The sequence below is a fragment of the Epinephelus lanceolatus genome, chromosome 5, assembly GCF_041903045.1.
Source record: "Epinephelus lanceolatus isolate andai-2023 chromosome 5, ASM4190304v1, whole genome shotgun sequence".
Lineage (NCBI taxonomy): Eukaryota > Metazoa > Chordata > Actinopteri > Perciformes > Serranidae > Epinephelus > Epinephelus lanceolatus.
Genome location: NC_135738.1, coordinates 43206055 through 43231437, shown reverse-complemented (window position 1 = coordinate 43231437; position 25383 = coordinate 43206055). Strand labels below are relative to the sequence as shown.

Here is a 25383-nt window from a genome sequence, read left to right as displayed (position 1 = left end):
TTATTATTCATAACATGCCATTGATTTGCAGTCTAATAATAGCCTCCTAATAATGCTTACAGTCAGTTATTTCTCAATGAGTCCTTTGTGAAACCAAAGAACAGAAATATAAACACTTCAGAAGCATTTAAGTGCTGCTACATAAACTTCTGTCAGTCACCAGAATTTGATTTCCCCACGTGGATCCTGATGATGCACTGATGATGCAGGATGACAAACACCAAACTGTCCAATCAATTAATTACTTGTCAGTCAGTAGAACTTCATTGAAGTTTGCAAAAAGTCAGTGTGAACAGGAACAGAACCAAATCTAAAATGCAACAATTCATCCTTTTTTCCTCTGGTGTGACCAAATGACCCCAACTACAGGTGTGAAAGGAGGTGGCTGAGCCAGCGGCTAGTAGCTAACAGTGTTAACTCCATAAACAGGGATAAAAATGTCAACAGTGCTAAGAGAGCTAATGGTGTTAACCAGGGTGGAACCAGAGAGTCGGCGCTACACTACCGCACTGGAAACGTCCCTATATCAAGAGTAACTACAGTGAGCTAGCCAGTGACATACACACATGCACTAAACAAAAAGAGCTGCCTGCTGAGAATGACCCACCAGCAGAATTAGAATTAGAATGGACAACTACCTCTATAAACCAAACCTCAAAATTATGGGCATGTCCTCTGGGATTGTTCTTTTCTTTTCTTGTCTTTTTTTTTGGCTTCATAAACATACTCCAAATCGAATGCACACATCATGTTTGTAGTTCATTCTGAGTCGTAGCTCTAGCTGTCACAACACTAGCTTACACAAAAACCACAGAGGAGCTAGTATACAACACACACCACGTTGCTGCTTTATTAATGCTCTGAATGTCACACACAAAAAGGGACATTCAACTTGCTTTGGGGAGCCACTTCTGCAATATGACAGGAGGCCAGAGGCCAGTTAATAAACAAATATTAATAATTAATATAGAAATAATTAGCCGGACCTCTGCTTGGGGTTCCTGAGGATCCTCCCCTGGCACTTTTGATAAACAAGCTGTATTTTGATGCACTCTGGTGCCTTATTAGTATTCAAAGTGCAAAAAAATCCCAGTGTGAAGAAATGTATTGTCAATTATAAAATGGTCCAGGCACTCTATCAAGGGCCAGATTTGGCTTGAATAATTTGAGTTTGACTTGAGTCTTGCTTTGACAAGACTTGGGACCTAAGTAAGATTTGGCTCAATCAACTTGAGACTTGACCTTGACTTGCTCCAAAGGCTTTATTTTAAGGGTCTTTTTACTGTTAAAATTTCCCAAAAAAGATGCCAAAGTCACTTTGCATTGCACTTCTGCTAAACCTTTCACAACACTTGAGACTTGGCTTGGACTTGTCTCAGCTGACTTTACTTGCTCCATCAAGACTTCAGACTTGTTTACAATTGTCTCATTTAACTTTGTCTAGAGACTTGGTTTGAAAAGACTTGAGACTTCACTCAGTGTTACTGACTTAAAGCTGAAGTAGGCAATTTTATTTTGGCCTCACTGCTCAAAAGTCTCATATTAAACTTTGAGCATATTGTAATTCAAGTTGACTGAGAGAACACTACACTTCTGCACCTCATCTTGGCTCTGTTTTCAGGCTTTAGAAAATCTAGTCCATGACAGTAGACTTTAGCCAATCACAGGTCATTTGTTCTGTTCTACAAATGCAGATGCACGTGCATGTCCCTTTGGTAAAACCCTAATTCAATGACAGTAAATGTATGTAGCAGGTGTATTAATGGAAACACACTGAACATGATAATGCCAGAGTTGTACAAAGTAACGCGTGACAAAGTAACGAGTAACCTAAACCGTTAGTTTGCTGTTTGAGTAATCAAATACTTAAGTACATTTTGTACAAGCCATCAGTTACTTCCGTTACTTTTAGAACACTGGTCCTTCAGCTCCGAAACAGCAACGACTGTCGTTTGGTTCTAATAATGGAGATAATGTTAAACCTATCAGTCTGAAAGAAGTCATGAAGCTTGTGGCTCGCTACGTGGTCGGAGAAATGCTGCCGTTGTCTACGGTGGAGTCTAAAAAAAGGTGGAGGAGGACTCGCTGACAGACAGGTCAGACTCAGGACTTGCATTATGCCTGGTACACACCACACGACTTTTCTGCCCGTTCTGATAGTCACTATGTCACATTACACGATTGTGGAGTCATAAAATCGTGCCGTGACTTGGCCGACAGACATGACACACTACACGATGGTACTCACCAATTATCCCCGGTCGTCTTTCACAACGTGTGTGATCGAGTTATGCTTGTCCTTTCTTAATTACTTTTACTATTATTTGAGTCACTGTGTCTGTTCATGTGCCAGCTGAAATGTTGTTGTAGTCACCTAAAAGCATCAGCAGATGGCAGAAGCTCCATTTGAAGTACCGTACGTAAACATTCAAGCTACTGTATCCTCCACAACCAAGTTCCTACAAATGTTTCACAATAAAAGCCTATTTAGAAAATGGAGGGATTCTCTAGCCGAGGTTATAAGGGGCTTTTAATTTGAAGGAAAATCAGGAAGTGTTGAGTTTGAAATGACGACGCAATGTGTTAACTTTATAAAGACAACAGGAGCGGATGAAAAGTAAATATATAAACACACAGAGGGATTAATAAATAATGGACCGTCTATAATGTAGTTTGTTATTGTTGTTGTTGTTATAATGTTGTTTATTATTTTGAAATATTACATAAAGCCACAACAACATAACTTCATAGCAAAGCCTACTAAATAATAGAGAGGCCTTTTTTCTGCCAGGGGTAGGCTGTTGTGTTGTGTTGTTGTGTTCATGTGCAACTTTGGCTGAGTCACAGGCAACATGAGGCAATGCAACAGTCAGCTTTGGTTGCCACTTGTTCTTTGATGTCAGGTTGGTCTGTCTGGGCCTTAACTTAGCTTTGTCACTACTGATTTGTGACTTATTGTCACAGACTTGAGTTTTGGCTTTGGCTTCAGCAAGACTTGGGATTTAAATTTGACTTGAATTTGGTCCACAGGGTTTAAAAACAGCTCTGTTTAAAGGTCTACTTTACCCCTGAAATGTAAAAGAATATGTATGCAAGTCAGGAGTGCTTTAAAGAGATGCTACTCCCCTCCATCGGAAAAATGTCTGTGGGTTTCAGTGCAGGATTTTGGTCTCTCATGATGGTCTGAATGCTCCTGGGAAAAGACTGCAGACTGAAGAAAAAGCAGTAAACTCTTACTGGTGCAGTTTGTCCTCTGTAGTTCAGCTTAACTGGGGGCAGATGTGTGCGCCTCTGCAGCCTCACAGCCTCTGAGGATACACTAATTATCACCTCCAGGCAACATTCTGCTGTCTCGTTAGACCACTGAGGAGCTGGATGGACTCTCTCTTTCTCTCAGTCCCACTCATTCCCTCCTTTACACTCTGTCATTATCCTCTCTGCTGCCCCTCCTTCTTCCTCGCACTCCTCTTCGCTCAGGCCTCTTCCTTCCCTATCATCATTTCATTCACGCCCCCCCCCCCCCAGCTGCCTCCCCTTTTAATAGATACCATTATAGAGAGGATGCGTCTTCACTAAGAGGAATCCATCCTTTAACACAGTGCTTCCTTAAAGGATTACAGTGATGCATGAGCAGGCATCAAAACAGCTTTACGCTTTGTCTCTATAAGCGATAAAGCATTTCCATGGATGACTTGCTATAAAAGCTGAAACCTGCCACCTATATTGTTTGGGGGAGTTACTATGAACACCTCATAAACAAGTCTCATAGCCTCTCCTAACATCAAAGGCACTGTAAACTTAGCACGTCCAATGAGCCGTGAGCATGCACAATAATAAACACACACACATCCACACAACGCCGTAGCACTAAACGGCGGCTGAGTGATTAAAGACAGTGAGGTATTCCAAGGCCTCGACGGCAGCGGTAATGATGCAGCGTCAACCTTTGCTCACGCCTCATTGGCTCACGCTTCTGCTGAGCAACTGCTGAGATTTAATTGAAGGGTACACTTCGTTAACTCTGTTGCCAGGTGACCACGGAGGCCTAATTTAAGGGCAATGCTTCATTGGACCTGTGCCTGTCCATCAAACAGGTGCATTAGCAAGAGCTTAGCTCTTTTATCTTTGTTGGCAGTGTTGCATGCAAGTGTGGGAGGAAAAGAGAGAGGATGAGATAGGGGGAAAGGGGGAGGGGAAGAAAAGTAGAAAGAGGGAAAAGATAAGGGGTGCAGGGTGCAGAAAGAGAAGGAAAGGGTATGAGAGTGGAGGATTAAGGGTCCACGGGAGACAAGAGAGACGGGAGGAGACTGAAGTCCTTGGGGATCTGATTATCAGATTAAGCTGCGAATGCTACATCAGCAATATTTCAGTGTGGAAATGAAAGCTCTCCTGGCAGGAAAAGAAGACCAATCTCCTGTTTCTAATTGGATAAAACCTATGCTCAGCAAGGAAATGATCAGAAGTCAGACTCAGAGCGGAATGACATTGAATTCTCAGACGTCATTCAGATTCTCATTTTGTGGGATCAGTTCCTGCGGGTCGTGTGTAGGGAGCTCAAGAATACATTATATGAACATTTTAATTCTCATTCTGTGTGTAGAGCAGAGATAAAATTCAAAGTATTAGTTATCATTGCGGTTAGGCAAACATAACTTCAGCTTGGTGAGTCCTGAGGCAGGTAGAAAATGGACTTCTAAGTGGATTCCTACAAACAAGATGAGATAATAAAATGTGGAAATGAAGGCTTTTACTTTGTTAATGTAGTGGAAACTGGGGAGGGATAATTTGCATTAGCATAAACTCTGTATATGGGTCAATGGTAATTAGACTAATGAGTGAAAATATTCTATTATGAAGTGAAGGCCTGTGTTAAGGTGTGTAGCCTTGATGGAGTCACTCTGTCATTATAAAACACACTGGGCCTCATGCAAGAAGCCATATATGAACAAATACACAAACACATTCCTTTATTTTTGTTTGTAGCCACAATTTGGTCTTATTTTATTAGGACCTATTGATTTCTGCTCAATTTTTGCTCTTAGGCAAGAGAAATTTTACTAACAGAGTGAACACTTATTAGAGAAAAACATCTAATTTTCACAGTCCACGTATTGTTGTCCAAAAATAGTGGAAAGAAAAAAAAGTATCACAAATGTTTTTGCCACTGCTGGGTTTTTTTATTTTCCTGTAACACTGGAAAATCATATATTTACTTTGTTTAGGCTTATTTAACAGTACATGCTTCTTCTTCTTCTTCTTCTTCTTCTTCTTCTTCTTCTTCTTCTTGCAGCCTTTTTTTGGTGGCATCTCTCCAATTCTTGGACGTGTCAGAGTCTTTGCACACAGCACAACACCTGCCATCATATAGTGTTCAGAGGGTGTTAGCTATGCTAACAGTTTACTGATGATCAAGTGGGATTCCTCATTCAGAACACCTGTATAAGAGCAAACTTGGATGCTTAAGAATGTTTGGTGCATCTGGAATTGACTTCACTTTTTTTTTTTGACAGAAAATTAAGAGAAACTATAAGAGAAATTTGAGAGAATGTTGCTGCATGAGGCCCACTGAATCCTGTCTGTTCACCATAATGGTAAGGGGAAAAAAACAATAGCAAAAAGAAGGATTGAATATCACCACCAGGTTGTGAAAGCTCTATTGAGCCTGTCACCGTTCTTGAAGACATCACCTCAAAACAAACCAGGAGAGTAAACCTGAAAAACACAGCCTGAAGCAGTCTAAGAAGTCATCACTGAACATTCTTGTATCTATAAACAGGTGAAATGGCTCTGAAAAGGTCAGCAGAGGTGTGGGATTGATGAAGGCTCTGTCAGATATCACTAAGAGGAGTGGGCTTGATGGAGGATATGTCAGAAGACGGCGTGCAGCCCCTCGCTCTGCTGCTGAGCGCACGACGCCCGCGTTGCTGCCTTCCAAGCACAGGCTTTTTCTCCCACATGTAGGGAACTACAGACAGGCATGAAAAGAAGCTGCTGTGAATCGTGCATCACTTCACTGCCTGTGAGGATCTCCTGCATGCAAAAAAAAACACACCATGGGTGGAAAATACAACACATAAACATTCCTCCCAACTAGTACACAGGGCCTTATATAGTATATAGCAATTAAAGGCAAAATTGCTGGTAAGGTGCTGAGCAGCATTCATGTTGATGGCAGAGATTATGAGAGCTTCTTCCCTGCCCAGAAAGCTTAGAAGTTATTAGTGTTGTAACAACCCTGGCAGGGACCTGCTTACTTTGCTGCCAAGTCCAAGCCGCCTGTTGGTGAGGGGGCTGAGCTGTCACTGGGGAAGCATGAAGCCTGTTTGGACTGGACTCCCAGTCAATTTTTTTATGCTTTTGAGATATGAGTCAGGATGCTGTGACCAATAGCTTGAACCTAGGTCTGTGCTCAGTTACTGTACTCTGTATGTGTTATTGACGTCAGTCCATCAGAGCTAAAGCAGTGATTCACACCGTCATCCTTGTGTCAGCATTTACCCAACGTGTGCAGAAACAGGATTCTGGCACATGCAGCATCACACTGTGTGCTTCATTGACCTCATTTACACATAGGCCTAACACAGATCTCTACAGGTTATCATATAGAGCAGTAGACTTACACAGCACATCAGATAGTCTCCCATTCATTTAAATGTAAGTAGTGCGTCTAGGCTGCTGGAAAAGCTGACAGAGTGTCAACAAACTACAGTGTCATGTAGGAATATTTTTCTGTAAACCGTACTACACCCACCAACCATATGACTGCACAGAAGGAAAGCGTGCATCTACTGCTGCTAGCACCACTGAGCTAGCATTACAGCTCATGCTAGGAGGACACCAGTAATGTTGACGTCTCACACTGTCACACACACGAGCCTCTCATCTATGAGTAAATGCATGCTTCCTTCTGCGCAGTGATGCGGTTGTAGTTAGAGAGATAATAGTGCCGACGTGGAACTGCTCACAACAAGGTCTCTGGGTTATCTTGAGTAACCGGGTCATGATTTTGAGGAACTGCTAATGGGGTGACTTCTAGCTAACTTTCAGTTCTTTGCTGCATGTTTCTCTCACCACATTTACATTTATTTCGGCACTGTGTCCATGATTTTCGAAGTTTCCTCTCGGATGCATGCTGCTACTTCCTGATCACTACCGTTTTATACAGTCCCAACCTCACACGCACTATTGTTGGCTCCAAGGTTGCAGCACATAAATGTCCAGAACACAGAATAAGAAAATATAGGTGGAGGGCAGAGTCTCTGCCAATAAATACAACACCAAAAACATCTAGTGAGTCACTGGAACTGACTCACTTTAACTTTAATTTTTAACGGGTGTTTTGGGCTAGAAATGTGATTTCATTACAGTTCTTCTTATTTTTTTCTCACCAATTTATGACTTTACAATCTCAGAGAGCATTCAAGTTTTTCCATCATAAATGTACAAGCTTTTTCTAGTAAATTTACTACTTTAATCTCTGAAAATATCTGGTAAATTTACGACTTTAATCTTGATAATTCTGAGTTTATTACCCTTCTTTCCTGGCTCAGTATTTTTTTTTTCTTACAATGACCCTTATACGGCGTTGTAAAACTGAATGTAATGTAATAATATTGTTGTTTGGGTTTTTTTTTAGATGAGACCAGCCAGCAAAAGTGGCTGTGCAGCCATTTTGCCAGCAGTTGACATTTCTGTTGTTCTCTGTCAAGTGGAGGATGCTGTCTTAGGCGTGTTTGAAACAGTGTTCACTGATAGTAAATGATAAATGGACTTGCACATTAACCCATTCACACACTGGTGGCTGAGGCTGCCATACAAGGTGCCACCTGCTAGTCAGTTAAACATTAACATGCACTCAAGAGCCGATGGTACAGATACCAGGGGAAATTTGGGGTTCAGTGTCTTGCCCAAGGACATTTTGACAGGCAGACTGGAGGAGACAGGGATGGAACCACTTCTGATTGGTGGAAGACCCATTCGACCTCCTAAACCACAAAGTTATATTATTAGACTGCTCTTAAAAAAATGTATCCCCTTTATCTGGGCATTGCGTGACACTGTTTGGAGTGAACCACACTATGTACTGTTGGATGAGATATGTTGGGGGTTTTTTGTATGCTACAAATGACAACTATCAGTATGATTCTGGAACAAAACTATATAAACCATAACAACTATAAAACTATATAGACCTACCATATAAAAATGAATATAAACTTGAGTTAACTAGTCTTAGTTTTCTTGACATATATTATGTTCCCTCCTAATATCTCTCTCTCATCACCACTCAGAAACTTCATCCGCACCTCAGAGCAGTGTTGTGTTAAATTGGATCAGGGCATCAGGACGTTCAGTGGCTGACTGGTTATGTCCACATTCCTCAGAATACATAAACCAACTCTTTTTTGTTTGTTTGTTTTATTGTTTGCCTGCAGTTGGCTCTAGTTAGATCCAACTCGGGTGTGAAGGTAAATCTGAAAAATACTGTTTTCATGGCCTTGGTGTGTTCAGTCAAAAGCATCTTGAATTTAACTGGATATGTTTGTTTTTTTTCAAGGTGACTACTTTACTTTGGACCTAAACATCAATAATGACCACCTACAAACAGTGTAATTATTTGCTCTACAGTACATTGCATTACTTTTTGACTTACACACGTCATCCTCTCTCAGTATCACTTCAGCCCCAGTGCTTTGTGGAGCATGTCAGAGATGATGGATACCTCTCATGAGTAAACAGACCCGATGAAAAAAGGTGCACAGCTACAGCGCTTCACCAGTGTATTCAAGACCTGGCAGCTAAGAAAAAAAGGAAAAAAAAATTATATTAGCAGGTCTGTCAAGTAGCGAGCAGCGGGATATATTACAGCTAGAAGCAGTTTTAGAACAAGTTGGGGCCCTGCCAAGAAAGTCTCAGAGCAATATCTTCAGCAATATGGATGGGGGGAATGCATTCTGCTCTGGCTGGCACGGGGCTCTCTGACAATATTTAATATGGTATAGATAAAACCTGCTGGGAAATCAAGTGCAGGATGTCTATGGGGCTTAAATGAAACTACAAACTTCAAACAGTGACTGATGTGGAATTCACAAAATATGTACCTCCATTAGTTTCTACCACTTAATACAACCGATATGGTAACTTTGGTTTTTATTGTTCTGAGGAAATTGACCACACTACTTTTTTTGCAATATATTGATGAAAGAAATAGAAGCAACGAAGTGTCTGTAGTAGTCTAGCTGATCAAATCAATGCAGTTCATACTGTTTTCATGTATTTTTTTCATATTCCAGTGCCACGACACGCACAGGTTGCCTGTACTGAGGTGAACAGTGCAACACTGCCACCACATGGACAAATGTGGAAACAGAAACAACAATTCTGCAGCTCCTATGTATGGCTCATGGTTCATACAAAAAAGAAGGGAGGGCAAACAAAAAGCTAGAGGTCAAAACTACTTATTAAATTCAGTTATTTACAAATCGTGAGTAACATCAGTGATGTATGTCAGTGCCAGGGTGAAGGGAAAACAGTGCAAGACAATGTTGCAAAGCAAACAATCCAGGAGACCATGGGAGGGTTAGAGACAGAGAAAGGCTTACTGAACCGTCCAGCTCTGTAGGCTTGCCTCAGCCCAGGTGAGCCGACTGCACATGGGAGAAGTTTAAAATCTATTCATTTCAACCCAAACCACGTTTTTTTTTATTATGTCTTGTTTTTTAACCTTGACAAAGAAAGTTCTTTCTGGCAGAAAGTCTACTGGGCACACTCCTCCAACAGAGCAGGTTGGAGCAGGTTGTACATGTACGTACACATTTATAAATGCTTTTACAGTGTTAACTCCCAGATATCTGAGAGTACACAAATCCACTCTCAGATACATGGAAACTGAGGTGATAAAATACCCACACAGAGGGGGAGATATAAACACCATGCTCCTTAAACAGGAACTGTTTTGGATAAATACATTGGGAACGCTGGCCCCTAAGGGTCTCAATGAGGAATTTAACATTAGACCATTTCTGTTATTCTGTAATTCTACATTCTGTTATATAAGTGTCTTTCCATGTGTTTCCATGTTTTTCTAACTGGTGTTATGTATCCACTAAAAATTCTTTTTAAGGTTAGATAAATAGACAGAGGTGCCTCTAACAGACAGTATTCTTATGGTGGCTATTCAGTCTGAGCTCTTGTGATAATACTAACTATTGGGGATACATGATTTCTATTTGTATATGGATGTTTATCCTCATGTACCTCTATTTCTATGTGTGGCCTGACTGTGTGTATATGCGCACAGTGTAATGCATTCTGCTGCTGGTGCAACTTTGACATATCAAGATGTGTTTGTTAGACATATGTATGACGGCCACTTATCCAGACAACTTTGTAAATTTATTTATATGTGAGATATAAATTATGTACATGCTGGTACTTTCCCCTTACGTATATTTATCAAAAGTAGCCTTGGTATGATACTGGGGCTACACATGTACATATATATATTTTCTTGGTTTATTTTTATCATGAATATGGGCAACAGGTGTGGTATGTCACATCATACATCATACACTGGTTCAGGCACCATAGGTATTTAAGATGGTGACTTTCTGTCATTTATCAGAGGTCTGAGGAAGAGCTGTTGGCTAAAAATGTCACTCTCCTTCTAAACAGGAGCTGCTTAATGTGTGGACTTATTTGTTTTCTACTTTGTACTTCCACCAGATGTTTGTTTGGTCCAGCACCTCATTCCATTGGATATTTGGATGTGTGTGTTGTACTGTTTTTGCAGTGTTGGGGAGTAACCATGCGGGGACGTACTGTTGACAGGACTTTGACAGGTTACCCTTTGATGATTGCAAATTAAAAGTTAAAAGTTGATGATGAAATACTGAAGTTGAAAAAAAAGCCTTGGACTTTAACATATGCTGTGCATGCTGGTTAGTTAATGCAAATGGTTTATTTTAATGAGACATCTAAAGTGATTTTGATGAAATATCACTATTTTAAGCTTGGATTTGGTTATGTTCTTTTATTTCTAAGAGAAATGGTTGTCGCACAAGATGTGTCCAATGAATGGAAATTTGAAAAACCAACAATCATTTCTGTTTTTACAGTTTCTGGCTATGATAAATGCTGTAGCTCCAACAGTTCTTAAAGAAAACATGCCTGGGTGAGTTTGGAAGGCAGGTTTTTTTTTTTTAATCTGTGGTAAATTAATCAGAAATAGATTTTTTTTTAAAAAAACCTCCCCAGTGCTTTTTTTTTTTTTTGACATGCCTCCCCTTTTCTTTGCACCGCCCCTCCCCCCTTATAAGTAACGTAAAGTCTCTTAGCTACATCACTTTGATAAAATAGTAACCTTACCTTACACGATAAATTTGTATCTGTAATCTATTACATTTCAAAATGAAACATCTCAATACTGGAGAGGTGACTGCTAAATAAGTCAACAGCGGAACTAACGAGAATCGTTTTCAGGAAGAGGACTCATATTTCGGTTACACACTGTCTGTGAAGGTGCTTCCTGTTTCCTGTCGGGGAGTTTTCGCCAGCTTGTTGAACAGTTTTGGTCATGTTTGGGAATGTTTTGGGCAAACTGGTGACAGAAACACTTAGTGTTCACCGCTATGTGAGGACTGTAGCTGTATTACAGGGGGTAAGAGCCGCCTCTGTGCCGGTCAGGAGCTTCTCTGATGTGAAGGACGAAGTGCAGCAGTCTTTTGACACCTCCCTGCTCGAGTTCCTGGTGTGTCCGCTGTCCAAGAAGCCGCTGAGGTGAGACACACAGCGTTACAGGACAGCCAAAATGTAGAAGAAGTAGTGACGCTCCGATAAAAGCTTTGGGGCTAACGTTCTAATTTTACCGGGGGAGAAAGCCTCGAGGCTTCGGGCTACAAATACAATCACTACAGTGATGTCATGTAAAACCTTCAGCAGCTCTTCAAACTTGCAGCCGAGGCACTGACGTCACCACACACACCTCGGTGATCTGAATAGTTTTGGCCTCATATCCGTGCAGTAATGGAAGAAGTGCTGCATCAATTAGACATGGTATTGTTCAATATGTTACAGTTACCTATTAGAATATTACATGAGTAAAAGTATCTGAAAAGTTCTTAACTATCAAAAGTAATATCATATTAAATGTAGGCTACTGAAGTATTCAAAGTAAAAGTACCAGTAAATGCTGTTAATGAAAGAGCAAGGGTCGGAATTTTGAGCATTGTTCAGTTTAGTTCTTTAAAATACACCACCTCAATAAAAATGGAGCCTACATTACACTTGTCTTTTTTACAACTTACAGGATTTGAATAACAAAAACAGTTTTTCCATTCCTTCATCCTGTCCCAGTCTCCACCCTTCCCTAATTTGTAGTAAGTATGAAAGATGCCTAGGGGAAATGTATTGGATTACATTTACATTTTTATTTGTTCTGCTCATGTCCATGTGTAGCCATCAAAGTCACAATTAAAACAACTCTAATACATATTTCCATGACCGAAAAGGAGCAGGGAGAAGAAAACATTCTTATTGTACCTGCCCCTCTCTCAGAACACAAATGATCAGAAGAAATAGATGGTCTGTCAGTTATAATTGATAACCAATACTTACAGTAACTTCAGAAAGAAAGAAAGAAAAATAAATAAACAGAGAAGAATTGAGAGCCATACACACTGTCCCCTTCAACAAGGAAACAGCTTTTACACGACAGTTTCATGTAGTCTAATTGTTATTTCGTTTTACATTTTCTTGAACTGAAAAATATTTAGACTACCCTTTAAATTATTCTGTAGAGAATTACAGTTGAACACCTACCACTGAAGTACACATCTGTTTTAACAGCATACATGCAAACTGGTGTTTAAAGTGAAATTTTCCTCTATGCTCCTTGTCGTCTAAAATAATAAACAAATTTTGTAAATGTTCTAGTAACACTTTGCATTTTGCTTTTAATAGTGCCTGTAACTCAACTAAGTCTTTACGTTTCGATAGTCCTGAGTTTTATAGTAAATATGTAGTTTATATCAAAAGTGATAGTTCAGGTGTTTTTTGGGAGTATCTGCACTTTATCTAAGTACTGTTACATTACACCACTGAGTGAACCTTACTGGTGTAGTTTAGGCCCAGTGTAGGCTCATGGGCTTTACCCTCATGGTTGATCTTTGTGTAACATGTCAAATGAATCAGAATCATAATAATTGGAGAATGATGCTGATTTTATTAGCCTACATAATTACTTAGTATCAGAAGGAAATGTTCTCATGCTTATGGTTATGGATTTCCAGGACATCACAGTAGGCGTCATTTCCATATTCCCTAATTGTCCCACTCTTTTCTTATCCCACCAATGTGTCTATATCACATACTATAGTTTTCGTTTGGCTGTAAAACTTTAAAAACTGTCAAAGTGAATTAAGCTCTTATGTGTCTGGCGCATCAGAAACTTTTCAGTCGAAGTACTCGGTCAGTGTGGCACTTTATTGTTCGCCTTCTGGGGTGTTGGAGATGTCAGACATAGAGATGTCTGCCTTCTCTACAGTATAATGGAACTAGATGGCACTCAGCTTGTGGTGCTCAAAGTGCCAAAAAAATAAAGTTCAAAACCTCAACAGCAATGTCTCTTTCAGAAATCATGACCTGGTAACTAAAGATAATCCACAGACCTTGTGCGGAGTTTCATGTAGGAACTATATTCTTTTTATCAAACTACACCCTCAACTATATCACCTCGCAAAAGAAAGCATGTATCTACTCATGGAAAGGGGCTGACAGTGTGAGATGTAAACGTTAATGTTTTCCCTCTCAGCTAAGCTGTAATGTTAGCTAGCTAAGTGGTGTCAGGTGAGCTAGCAGTAGACACACGCATCCCTTTGCACATTGATATGGTTGATGGGTGTAGTTCGATGGAACGAAAATAGTCCCCACATGCAACTGCTACAACGAGGTCTGTGGATTATCTTGAGTAACGGGGTCATCATTTCTGGAAAGAGACATTTCTGTTGAGTTTTTCAAATATATTTTTTGGCACTTTGAGCACCACAAGCTGAGTGCCATCTAGTTCCATGATACTGGATAAAAGGCAGACATCTTTACTGTCGATATCTCAGACACTTAGCAACTCACACCAAAACAACCTGGACAAATAAATAGAACTACAGGTTAAGAGGAGACAAATGTATTTTTGATTATGGGGTGAACCGTCCCTTTAAAAAAGTGTTACACTAACTCAGTGGGGTCGCTACTGTTGCTAACAATTAAAAATGTAACCTTTGCAAGTGCCATTGAGTGACCACTTTTGGTAACGGGTATCGCTATTCATTAGTTCGGTTTTCATTTGCCCCATGGTAAAAACACCTTTTTTCCTCAGCTTGCATGTATTAAATGTTACATGCTGAAAAAATAATTTTGAATACATCACAGCATCATTAAGTGGTGTGCATCATAGAAGAATTATGTTGCTCTTGTCCCTCCACAGGTACGATGCTAAGACCAATGAGCTGATCAACGAGGAGCTTGGTATTGCCTATCCCATCATTGACGGCATCCCCAACATGATCGCCCAGGAAGCCAGACTCATACAGAAAGACACAGATAAAGCTACCTAGACCGCACCAACACAAGGGTAGAAGCTCTATCACAACACCTTCAGCTGACCCAAACAAACACTCTTAGTGTTTTAAAGGCTGTTGGACTGAGTGAGACAATTCACTGTCACTGGATCCCCCACAGCTCAAATTGCAGCTCAGTGAGAACTTATACTGCATTCTTGCCAGCTGGCTGAAACTTCATGTATTATATCCCCTCAGGTATTTATTTACTCCTGTAGTGCCCTGTGTCAGAACCCATCTGCAGGCATGTTCTCGCTGTCCATGATGGTGGGGCTGGTCCCAATAGTGTCTCTGTTTGGTTTGTTCTACTCTGCTGCGGTGGATGAGAACTTCCCTCAAGGCTGCACCAGCAGCAACAGTCTGTGTTTCTACAGCCTGCTGCTCCCGGTCACCATCCCTGTGTACGTCTTCTTCCACCTCTGGAGCTGGATGGGGATCAAACTTTTTAGACACAACTAGGTTGTTCTGATTCTGTTCTGTTAAAGGAAATATCAGCCTTAAAATAATTTGACAAAAGGTGAAAACAGAATGGTTTGACATCACATCAGCACATGACGAGGACAGCTACAGTGGAGTTTATTAGCAGTAAATGTTACTTTCTCTGCAAGCACTAGATTGACATCCTGCAGGAATACACATTTTGAATGAGATACCAAGGAAACAGACTCATTGTATTATGAGGCAGAATTACACAGGACAGTTTGAAGGAAACTGAATGCGGCAAAAATCTAATGCAACTCTTACTGTTAAAACAGATCAGTTTTAACCGTAACCATGGGTGGATTTTAACTGGTTGCTACATTTTAAGGTGGAGGGCAGCTGTGTGTAATAACTGGGGCTAATATATTTATTTTTTTCCCTTTTGAATAGTGGTTATCTGGTTGCTTTAAGTACAGCGTGCTAATGTGTTGTAGTCATATCAGCTAAAAAAACAAGCCCTGTAGACAAGTTTTGGTTGCTTCATTGTTATGCTCTGACTCGTCTTGTGTTAATTCCAACCCTTAATGTAGTTCACATTTCTGAGCAGAAATGGAAGGTTAACTAACTGTTTATGACATGACTAATTCCATGTGTACATTGCTATGGAGGTGAAATGAATAAAAAGAATAGTGAACAACTTAATATTGAAACTTCACTGTGTCATTTTACTGTTAACACTTAAAGAACACATGTAAACAACTGGTTCTGCATAATAAATAAACTTTAATTGATAAAAGACTTTAATTGATAAAAGTCTTCAACACAAAACAACAGACCACAAACAAAACTATGAACTACAATTCGATGTCATAGTTTCCTGAAAACATCAAAAACACTGAATAAAACTGGTATTTGAGGAAGTAACCTATACCAACATTACAGGAAAGTCTAACTTGAAAATTTGAACAATGGATAAATACATGAAGTCATCATGAATACTAAGAGGTTTCTGTGATTCTTCTCCAGAAGTTCATTTTGGGACAGTTGGTTTGGTGTGCCAAGGCCTTTACTTTCACTTTCCCCAGCAAGTATGTTTACAAACATTAATGACAATCCTGCCTAGTACACCTTTAACATCACAGCTCCCTACACAAAGATTCTTATCTCTCAAGAACAAGGTACAGATAAACTTTGGCATTAAGAACTGAATTTTAATTTGCCTGTAAATCTGATGCTTGGCTGCTCTTAAACCCAAGCCACTGAAATACTGCTCCACACATTAAAGGATACCTGGCAAAAAATGTAAATAAGAATGTGGCAGCCACTGACTGCAGGTTAGTGTCAGGGAACCTTAATTTCCATGCTTTCATATGACCTCAGTGCCCCTTCCTGCTTTTAACCTCTCTGCCCTGAGCGAGTTTCATCAGTGGAGACTCTGGTCTGGGTGACCGTCCCTCTCCTTTTGTCTTGAAGAAGAAGGATTCATTGAGTCTCATCTGGACTGCCCTCACCTGAAGAGCAAAAAGTCAGTTTGTTACTTGACAGTGGTGTGTACTTAAATGACCGTTCTTGCAAATTATTCTGACAAACACAAACACCTTTTTTGCGACCGATTAGCAAGCAAAACAGTTTAAAGGATAAGGAAAAAGACCAAAACACGTTGAGTCCATACATTCCCTCCTTCCTACTCTGTATGTGGCTCTCTCAACCACAGGCCAATTTTTTATGCCTCCACGCCAGGGACAGTTGTGGCCAGAGGCATTATGTTTTCAGGGTGGTCCGTATGTACATATGTCCCATGCTTGTAAATGCGATATCTCAAGCCTGCCTCAAGGCAACTTCTTCAAATTTGGCACAAATGTCCACTTACAAATGTCACCATGAACTGATTAGTTTCTGGTGGTCATAGTTTAGACCTTGTCTGTCTCCTTCCCGTTAATGTGATATCTCAAGAACACCTAGAGGGAATTTCTTCAAATTTGGCACAAAGGTTGACTTGGGCTCGAGAATGAACTGGTTAGATTTTGGTGGTCGAGGGTCAAAGGTCAAGGTCACTGTGACATTGTCTGTCTCACTCTAGTGAACACAATATCTCAAAAACACCTTGAGGGAATTTCTTCAAATATAACACAAACGTTTACTTGGAACTGATTTGATTTTGGCGGTCAAGGTCAATGTGCCCTTGCATCTGTCTCATTCTCATGAGCACAATGTCTCAATAACACCTTGACACAAACATCCACTTGGACTGAAGAATAAACTGATATAAAGTTTGTGTTGGAAGGTCAAAGGTCAAGGTCAATGTGACCTCACTAAATATTTTTTTGGGGGGGGGGGGGGGGTGGCGAAGCATCCATGTTTTCATTCATGCATTTACATACAAAGGTTACCACTTCGTATTTATATCCTCTGCTTATGTTAATAATAGCGTGATGATACAGAACAATTAAATAGCCTAGAAACCTATAGCCTTGGACACAGGGACAGGCAGGGGAATATCATGACTATTCTCAAAATCTTGATTTTTTTTTTTTTCTTTAACATGGCCCTGATCCTCCTTCATACTATTCTAGACTGTGCAAGACACATGATATTTGATGCCTTCACAGGCCTGGGTACGTGCAGTGAGCAGTGAGAGGAGTATCACCTGGATCAGGTCTAGCTTGCCAGTGCGACAGGGGGGGTCGTCTTCACTGGAGGCTGTCGTGTCTGCAGACTTGGCCTCAGACTCTGACTGGGGGCTCAGCGTTGTTTCACCTTTACCTTGTGTGCTTCCAGAGCAAGGCTGTCGGCCAGAGGGCTCTTTCTTTGCCTCTCCATCTTTTGTGTCTGAGGAACAAGATGGGTGCAGGCTGGGCTCTTTGTGGTTGTCACTTTTGATCTCTTCTTGTAAAGTCACTGACAAACATGTCCCGAGGTTTTTTCTTGCCCTCTCTGGCATGCTCAGATCCAGCGGTTTCAAGTTCTCGAAGTGTACGCTCAATCTTCTTTTTTGGTCGAAGTTGAGGTAGGAGGAGAGTTCAGTGGTGAAGAAGTTTTCTGTCTGTGTGGAAGTGCTTGTCAGGGACATGGGGGGCAACACCGCTGGCTCATCTGACAGATATGAAAGAGACTGCTTTGACTTTACAACAATTGGCTCATCCAGGTATTCATTTTCCACACTGAGTGTTTTATGTGCAGGGTGTGCAACTTTTTTCACCTGATTTAGGTTTGTGTTTAACTCCATCTGTGTCTCAAAGAAGGATTTTGCCTCCTTGGGACTCTGATGTGCTTTGTTTAACTGCTCCTCTTCCTCTGTGAGAAGCACCTGTACTGTCTTTGGCTGTTGCACCTGCTCGTTTGTTTCTCCGTGGTCCTGATGGAAATGTGAGTCATGTGGACATTTGTATGATTGGTTGAGATGCTGTTTTAGCCATACTACAGACGTGTCCAACCTGTTTCGTGGTGCAAACATTTGAGGACTTGTAGTTATGGCTTGGTCGCTGGCTTCCCCACTGGAAGGTTCTGAGGGCGACACTCTGAATGTCTTCTGGGTGATGAACAGGTCCTGGCTGTTTATATCCTCATTGGTGCACTGAGATTCATTAGCATGTGTTTGACCCTGGCTGTGTCCTGTGACTTGTGAACAGCTCTCAGCATCTCTCACAGCTTCATTTTCCAAGAGGACGCTCTCTTTGGGAGAATGCTGAGATGAAGAGCTTAATTGAGGATGTTTGGCACATATGTAGGCTGGTGATAAGTCAAACGCCACTTTCTTTTTTCTTTTGGTTTTCTTCTTGCAGTCTTTGCCAGGTTTAAGCTTGTCACTGCTGTGTGGAATCAATGTTCCAGGCTCCATTGTAGGTTTTGTTTGTACACTGCTGCCCTGAGGAAATATAAAACTATCATCTAGTTCTGAGTGCAATCTGTTTTTCTTTTTCTTCTTTTCTTTTTTAGCTTCTCTATTTTCTTTCATTGCTTCCTTAAATTTTGAGCTTTTCTTTTTCTTTTTCTTCTGAATGTTCTCATCCATTTTCATGGCTATGTTGTTTTTGCAATTTGCATTTTTCTTGTCCTTTTTGGATTTCTTTTTTCTTTTTCCTTTCCTAGGTGTCCAAGTCCAAGGCTCCCAGAAGAAGTCTGTCTCCTCACTGTCATCCATGGGTCTGTTCAACAGAAAGAGGATATGTAAATACACTCACTTAAATGAAAGAAAATACAAGATAAAAGATGGTTATGCTGCCATATATGCTAATATATGGAATTTCTCTTAATACCTTTTTCTGTAACTACTTCAGTGAAGCAGTGGTATGAGATTTTCATAGTATGTTAACCATCTCAAAAGTATATGGTATAAAACTATTATCAAAATTGTATCATAATTAAAACTAGAAACTAGTAATAAATCTCCCTTCTGAAAAATAAACAAAACAGATGTGAGATTCTCTGTCCAGCTGCATTCTTTTTCCAATACCGTAGATAAGCAGATGTACACCGTATGATAACCGGCAATGTTCAGACCATGGTATACCTTGAAACCGGTATACTGCTGCGACCCTTAACTTCTCAAAGGGAAACTTTGCCAATTTTCAACCAGCTATGTATCATAACTATGAGGGTAATACGTGTAAATTACTTTGGTAAACTTTCCTCCATCTAACCAGCACCCAGATCACCCTGCCTCAGCTCCCAGCTCAAATCCGCCAGATGATGCAAAATGTGGAGCTTCTCTGGCTGTTGCTCAAACTACAGATTGTACTTCCTCATTTTTGTATGCACCATGCCAGCACAGGCACAGATTGTGTGTTCCAATACCCATACTACCATAGTATAAAATATGCCAGAAGGTAAGTACATCCCAATACATAGTATGTCAAATGCAATATGCCAAAAATACCAGGATGTTCGACTACATCCAGTCTGATTTTCAGTATGCAAGCCAACATGCTTTTCTGGCTATTCTGACTGATCCTCGAAACAGCGGATGATTCATCACATTGACTGAGCAGCAAATGGATGACAGCTTGAAAACTCATTGACAGCTGAGTGACAGCTGTCAGAAATTGCAATGACAGATGACAGTACATTCCAGTAACTGATGAGCAGTCGATTAGTAATAATAGGAATATTGATTGTTTCAGTGAACAAAAATATTACAAACAACAATGGGACATAACTATAAAAATAACAGTGACAGATAACTGCAGATGTAACTTCACAGTCGCATATATAATATGTTAGAATCTACAATCTGTGCAGTTATACCAACTTAGAGTTAAACTACAGAAATTAGTAAGAGAAAAAAGTAAGAGCAGCAGAACTCGCCAGGTCGATCTCCGTCTCTGGTGAACACGATAAGTGGCATTTGTTTTATCCCAAATGTAACAGATATAAAAGCAAGAGGGTCAAAGTCCGAGGCGTAATGTTACGAGAAAATCGTATGTCGCGATTGCATGCATACTGCATGCAATGGTATGTACTTTTCATGGGCAGCTGCAGTACCCACTAAAAGTAAAAAAGAAAAAGTATGCGATCTGGAACTCACCCAAAGAGTACAGAAGTGGATCAAGAGAGAGAGAGCCGCCTCTGTTTCTCTCTCAAACTTAGACCAAACTCTTATTAAACTGTAAAACTGGGCAGTGCTGATCAAATTCTGTGCTGCTTATTTCTTGCCTCAAATGTTTTCATAAAGAGTTTAATGGATGCCCGCCGGCTGCCATATTGTCTCTTTTGTCATAACAGAAAAGCTCAGATTACATCACCCACAAGCGGGAGAGTTTATGGGTCCGACACAGGACAGTGTATCCCGGTAGTTATAAGTTTTCTACCTCTTGAGCAAAAGTAAATGACACAGCTCTTTTTCTCTGTTTTCTCTGGTCATGTCGCACCAATTTTAAAAGTATGTCTGTCTTTTTACTGCATAAACAGCCCAGTTTTATGAAAAGACTATTTCTAGAAATGAAATGCTTCTTTAATGTTGTTATTTACTAAATATATATGTGCAAGCATCTCTCACCAAGGAGCTATGTGCCAAAACACTGGTGTCATACCCACAGAGATGTCTTGTTTTTGCAGTTACAGCCTTATATTTCTGGGATACTTTTCAACTGACAGATCTTTCCACACCTACCAGACATGTAATTACAAATAAATAGAAAAACTGATAAAAGTGATCATGTACAGAACCACAAAACTCACTGTTTTCACTTTACCTGCTTTTATTTTTGTGTCATTGGTTTTATTTAGTGGGACTCCTTAGTCCATTGTTTTGCTTTCTGTTTAAATGTTGGTTTGTCCCATCTGTATCTATTACCTAGCTTTTTGGTCTTTTTTATATCATTGAGGGAAGACTAGATATCAGAAACACCACTCAATATGTATGTATATTGTATGTATAATAATAATAAAAATTGAACTTTAACTTGAATTCTGCTACAGGAATGGAGATAATCAAATGTCACGATATTTTTACCAAATACCTTCATATCAATATCACACCTATACTGTAGGGTCGACTATTGGTGCTTTAATAAAAATATTTACACATTGTGGTTTTTGATAAGCATTAGTAATGTGGATAGAATGGCTAAATAGGTAAAGGCAAATAATAGAACAGAAATGCCTTTAAAAGCAGGAAAAGAAGATATACAGATATTACAATATCTAAAATCTAAGACGATATCTAGTTGCATATCATGATGTCAATATAATGGTGATATATTGTCCAGGACCAGCCCTAGATTCTACTTCATTTGTTTTGGAAAATCGCATATTTCAAACGAGTGCTCAGATGCTTAGAAGTAGTATGTTTGGTGTTGCTACATTAACACAGTAAGATAAAGCTGGAGTTGGCTGCTAAACTTGACCCTCACCAACATTTTAGCGAGTTCACATCAATTTTTATAACCATTTGTTATGCTTCTCCACTCATTTATTCATGGTTTTCCTTTCATTTGTCATCTGTTTGTATGTATAGACACTGTAGTTTCCATCCTTTGTCTGCTTCCATGTATTCACTTGACCAGCAGCTTTATGTTGCTTTGTCTATTACATGAATTTGCATGAAATTTAGTTGTGTAAGAGCGTGTCTATCAGCAGATCTTTTATGCATAACTGTCTGAGACGTGTTCAGGGTCTGTATTGGTGTTTTGCTCCCTACTGGAGTTTTAATAAACAGGAATATTTTGTTTCATGATCATGCCCAGGCACAAGGTGACAGACATGATGAATGTGCACTGCTTCTGTAAAGATAAACCCAGTCAAATGATAACTATACTCTATAGGAAAGGTTAGTATATTGTATTTCCCTGAGGATACAAACTGTTTGCATAATGTTTGATAAAGATTTGTCTTTTGACTCTCATATTTAAAAAAAAACTTCAAGGTGCACTGGCGCCCTGTAAAATCTAGAACTGAATTTATAATCCCTCTCCTCACAGAAAGCTCTAAATGGTCAAGCTCCGTCATATCTTAGAGAGCTCATAGTGCCATATTATCCCACCAGAACACTGCGCTCTGAGAATGCAGGGTTACTTGTGGTTCCTAAAATCTCCTTAAGTAGAATGGGAGCCAGAGCCTTCAGCTATCAGGCTCCTCTCCTGTGAAACCATCTTCCTGTTTTTGTCTGGTAAGCAGACACTGTCTCCACATTTAAGACTAGACTTAAGAGTTTCCTTGTTGATAAAGCTTATAGTTACGGCTGGCTCAGGCTTGCCTCAGACCAGCCCCTAGTTAGGCTGACTTACGCCTAGTCTGCCGGGGGACCTCCTGTGATACACTGAGCCTCTTCTTTCTCTCTCGCTCTCGCTTTCAGATGCTTAAAAGTTGGTTCTTCTTCATTTGCTGACATTCATGTCCTGTTACTGCATATCTATCGCTAACTTGGCTTCTTCTACAGAGCCTTTGTGCTCCACTGTCTTGCAGGTTCCCTCGATTCGCAGATATGCTTGGATGGTGGATCGTAGTTAAGCTGCTGCCATGGTCCTGCCTGATGCCTGCTACTACTTCTATTATTAATTGTCATACTTCTACCATTAATTTATGATGTTTATTGACACATCTCATTTCTACCATTTTCCCTGGTAAAGTTTTTTTTGGGGGAGGTTTTTCTTTTCAGTTGTGAGGGTCCAAGGACAGAGGGACGTCCTATGCTGTAAAGCCCTCTGAGGCAAAGTGTGATTTGTGGCTTTATAAATAAAACTGAATTGAAATTGAATACCCATAACAGCTCTACTGGCTTTTTAATTATAGCACTGTTTATCTATGATAAAACATTGGGTTTATTGAGCTCTCTGGTACAATATGCATTACAGCTTCAGTCTATGAGTAGACAGATATGGAAGATCACTTCCTACAGGCAAAACCAACCAAGGCCTGCTTTAATTTATTCTAGCTATCACCTTGAAGCAGAGCTGATACGGAACACATCAGGGTCACGTATGTTGGTTGCCTATCGGTACTAGCTAACTATTTTAGCGCTTTTTTGCTGTCTTGAGAGATAGACTACATTTAGATTTAAGACGCTAACACGCAAGTGGAGTCTAAAACAATGTAACTTAACTGTATCAAGTCGCAGAGCTGATGCTACTTTAAATACTTTTACTTTTTTCTCCTTTTTTACTGCATTTTTCGTCATCTTTTACAGTTAAGTCGGGACTGAGAACTTGTGTCGCAATTACAAAACACAATGGTTTCAGCAAAACCAGACTGAAAACCTGACAGGTTTAGCTTGTATTTTCGCAGTTGAAAAGGGAAATGACTTTGTATCTAACCAAACGAGTAAGTTTGACCCATATATTTGCTGTAACATAAAATGTCATTGCACTAAAACGTTTTTTTTTTTCGGAATAAAAATTACCTCAGAAGGCAGATTCAGCTCCAGCCAGCAAACTCCACTTCAAAGAGACCGACGCTGTTACTTCGAGTTCATGTTGCATTCATGTGCCTCTCGTAAGGCTCGACAACAAGAGAGAGCAAGGACGTCCCTCAGTTGAAAGACGCAAGAAGCCTACAATATTTGAGGAGTTTTACAACTGTAGAGTAGCTTTGAAGAAAGACAGGCAAAACACTACAATGTAAATTATTTATTTTTTTGTTTTGTTTTGTTTTTTCATCCAAGTACATATAACCAAGTTAATCCATGTAAACAGAATACCACGTTTTACCAAGACACCACCATGTAATAACTAAGGTGACGTATATAACATCTAGAGAACAAAATGTCTTCTCAGGCTCGAATTATAGGCCAAAATTCAACATAGACTCTTTCTCTCTTTCAAAATTATATATTTAAAGTAGTTGGTGTTTTACAAACTGTTCACTGTAGAACCATTAGATGTCGCAATTTACCATCAGCTACTCACTCAGACATAAGTCAGTGTCAAGACTGAGGTGATAGTGAGTGGATAAACAGTGATAGAATCAACTGACTGACATTTTATCTGTATCTATCTCTATGTAACATCTTTATACCATTACATGTGGATTATCAAAAGTTGGCAGGAAAACCTTTGAGACAACAGAACAGACAGTTGTGTGGGCTACTTTGTAATCATTTCCTGTTCAGTTGTGCACAGCAGAAATCTGTTAACTTGTTGCCAATTCCATTTTCAGACATGTCTTACATTAACAGACAAAACAGGGATGATTAAGGCTGCATGATGCAGGTGGAATGAAATTGATATACAATAATGACCCTTCACCATTTTTGACACATCACATCTTATCTTAGCTCCAATATATTATTGCAATGTGTCTGCCACTGAGTCTGCAAGATACAAAAACTGATTTTATTGTCTACATTTTGTAAAGCAGGGACTTATTTAAGAATGATTTACTTGCTTAGGTCATGTGATAACAGCTCCAATTACTTTTTTTTAATTAATTTATTTATTCATTTATTTTTGTCACAATGGTATTTACAATGAACCTTAGTTAAGTTCTGTCCATTATCAAGAAAGTCCCTGTTTTAGTTTTGCTCTTAGTTGTGAATCTACGCTGATACTTTATGAATGTTGATCATTCATTTTCTGTTTTGTAGTACATGTTTTCAAAATGCTGTTTTCACAGAAATTATCTTTTCATGGTATCATATGGTGGAAAAGATGTAAAAAATTCAGGCTCTCATTTTTGAGACGTTGATACTGCATTGAGATAATGCACTTTGTCTTTGCTGGGCAGTAGATACAATGGACCTTTATATCGAAGTTGAATTGGTCATGCTGGTTTTTGGGTTCAATTCAATTCAATTCAATTTTATTTATAAAGCCCAATATCACAAATCACAATTTGCCTCACAGGGCTTTACAGCATACGACATCCCTCTGTCCTTATGACCCTCGCAGCGGATAAGGAAAAACTCCCCAAAAAACCC

General features: G+C 39.8%; 3 protein-coding genes across 3 annotated transcripts; 2 read left to right on the top strand and 1 right to left on the bottom strand.

Annotated features, from left to right (window-relative positions):
- Nucleotides 1-11497: 11497 nt before the first annotated feature.
- Nucleotides 11498-15734, top strand: pyurf (PIGY upstream open reading frame). Its single transcript, XM_033634151.2, has 2 exons — nt 11498-11778; nt 14480-15734. The coding sequence occupies exons 1-2, from the start codon at nt 11576-11578 to the stop codon at nt 14607-14609; spliced, it is 333 nt and encodes a 110-aa protein (XP_033490042.1). The 5' UTR covers nt 11498-11575; the 3' UTR covers nt 14610-15734.
- Nucleotides 14859-15734, top strand: LOC117261712 (phosphatidylinositol N-acetylglucosaminyltransferase subunit Y-like). The gene has a single exon (XM_033634152.2). The coding sequence runs from the start codon at nt 14859-14861 to the stop codon at nt 15069-15071; it is 213 nt and encodes a 70-aa protein (XP_033490043.1). The 3' UTR covers nt 15072-15734.
- Nucleotides 15735-15801: 67 nt separating this feature from the next.
- On the bottom strand, nt 15802-23952 carry LOC117261710 (uncharacterized). The gene is made up of 3 exons (XM_033634150.2): nt 23869-23952; nt 17680-19177; nt 15802-16543 (listed from the first exon to the last, which is right to left on the bottom strand). Exons 2-3 carry the CDS (start codon nt 19171-19173, stop codon nt 16409-16411), a joined length of 1629 nt encoding a protein of 542 aa, XP_033490041.2. The 5' UTR covers nt 19174-19177; nt 23869-23952; the 3' UTR covers nt 15802-16408.
- Between the last annotated feature and the right edge of the window lie 1431 nt (nt 23953-25383).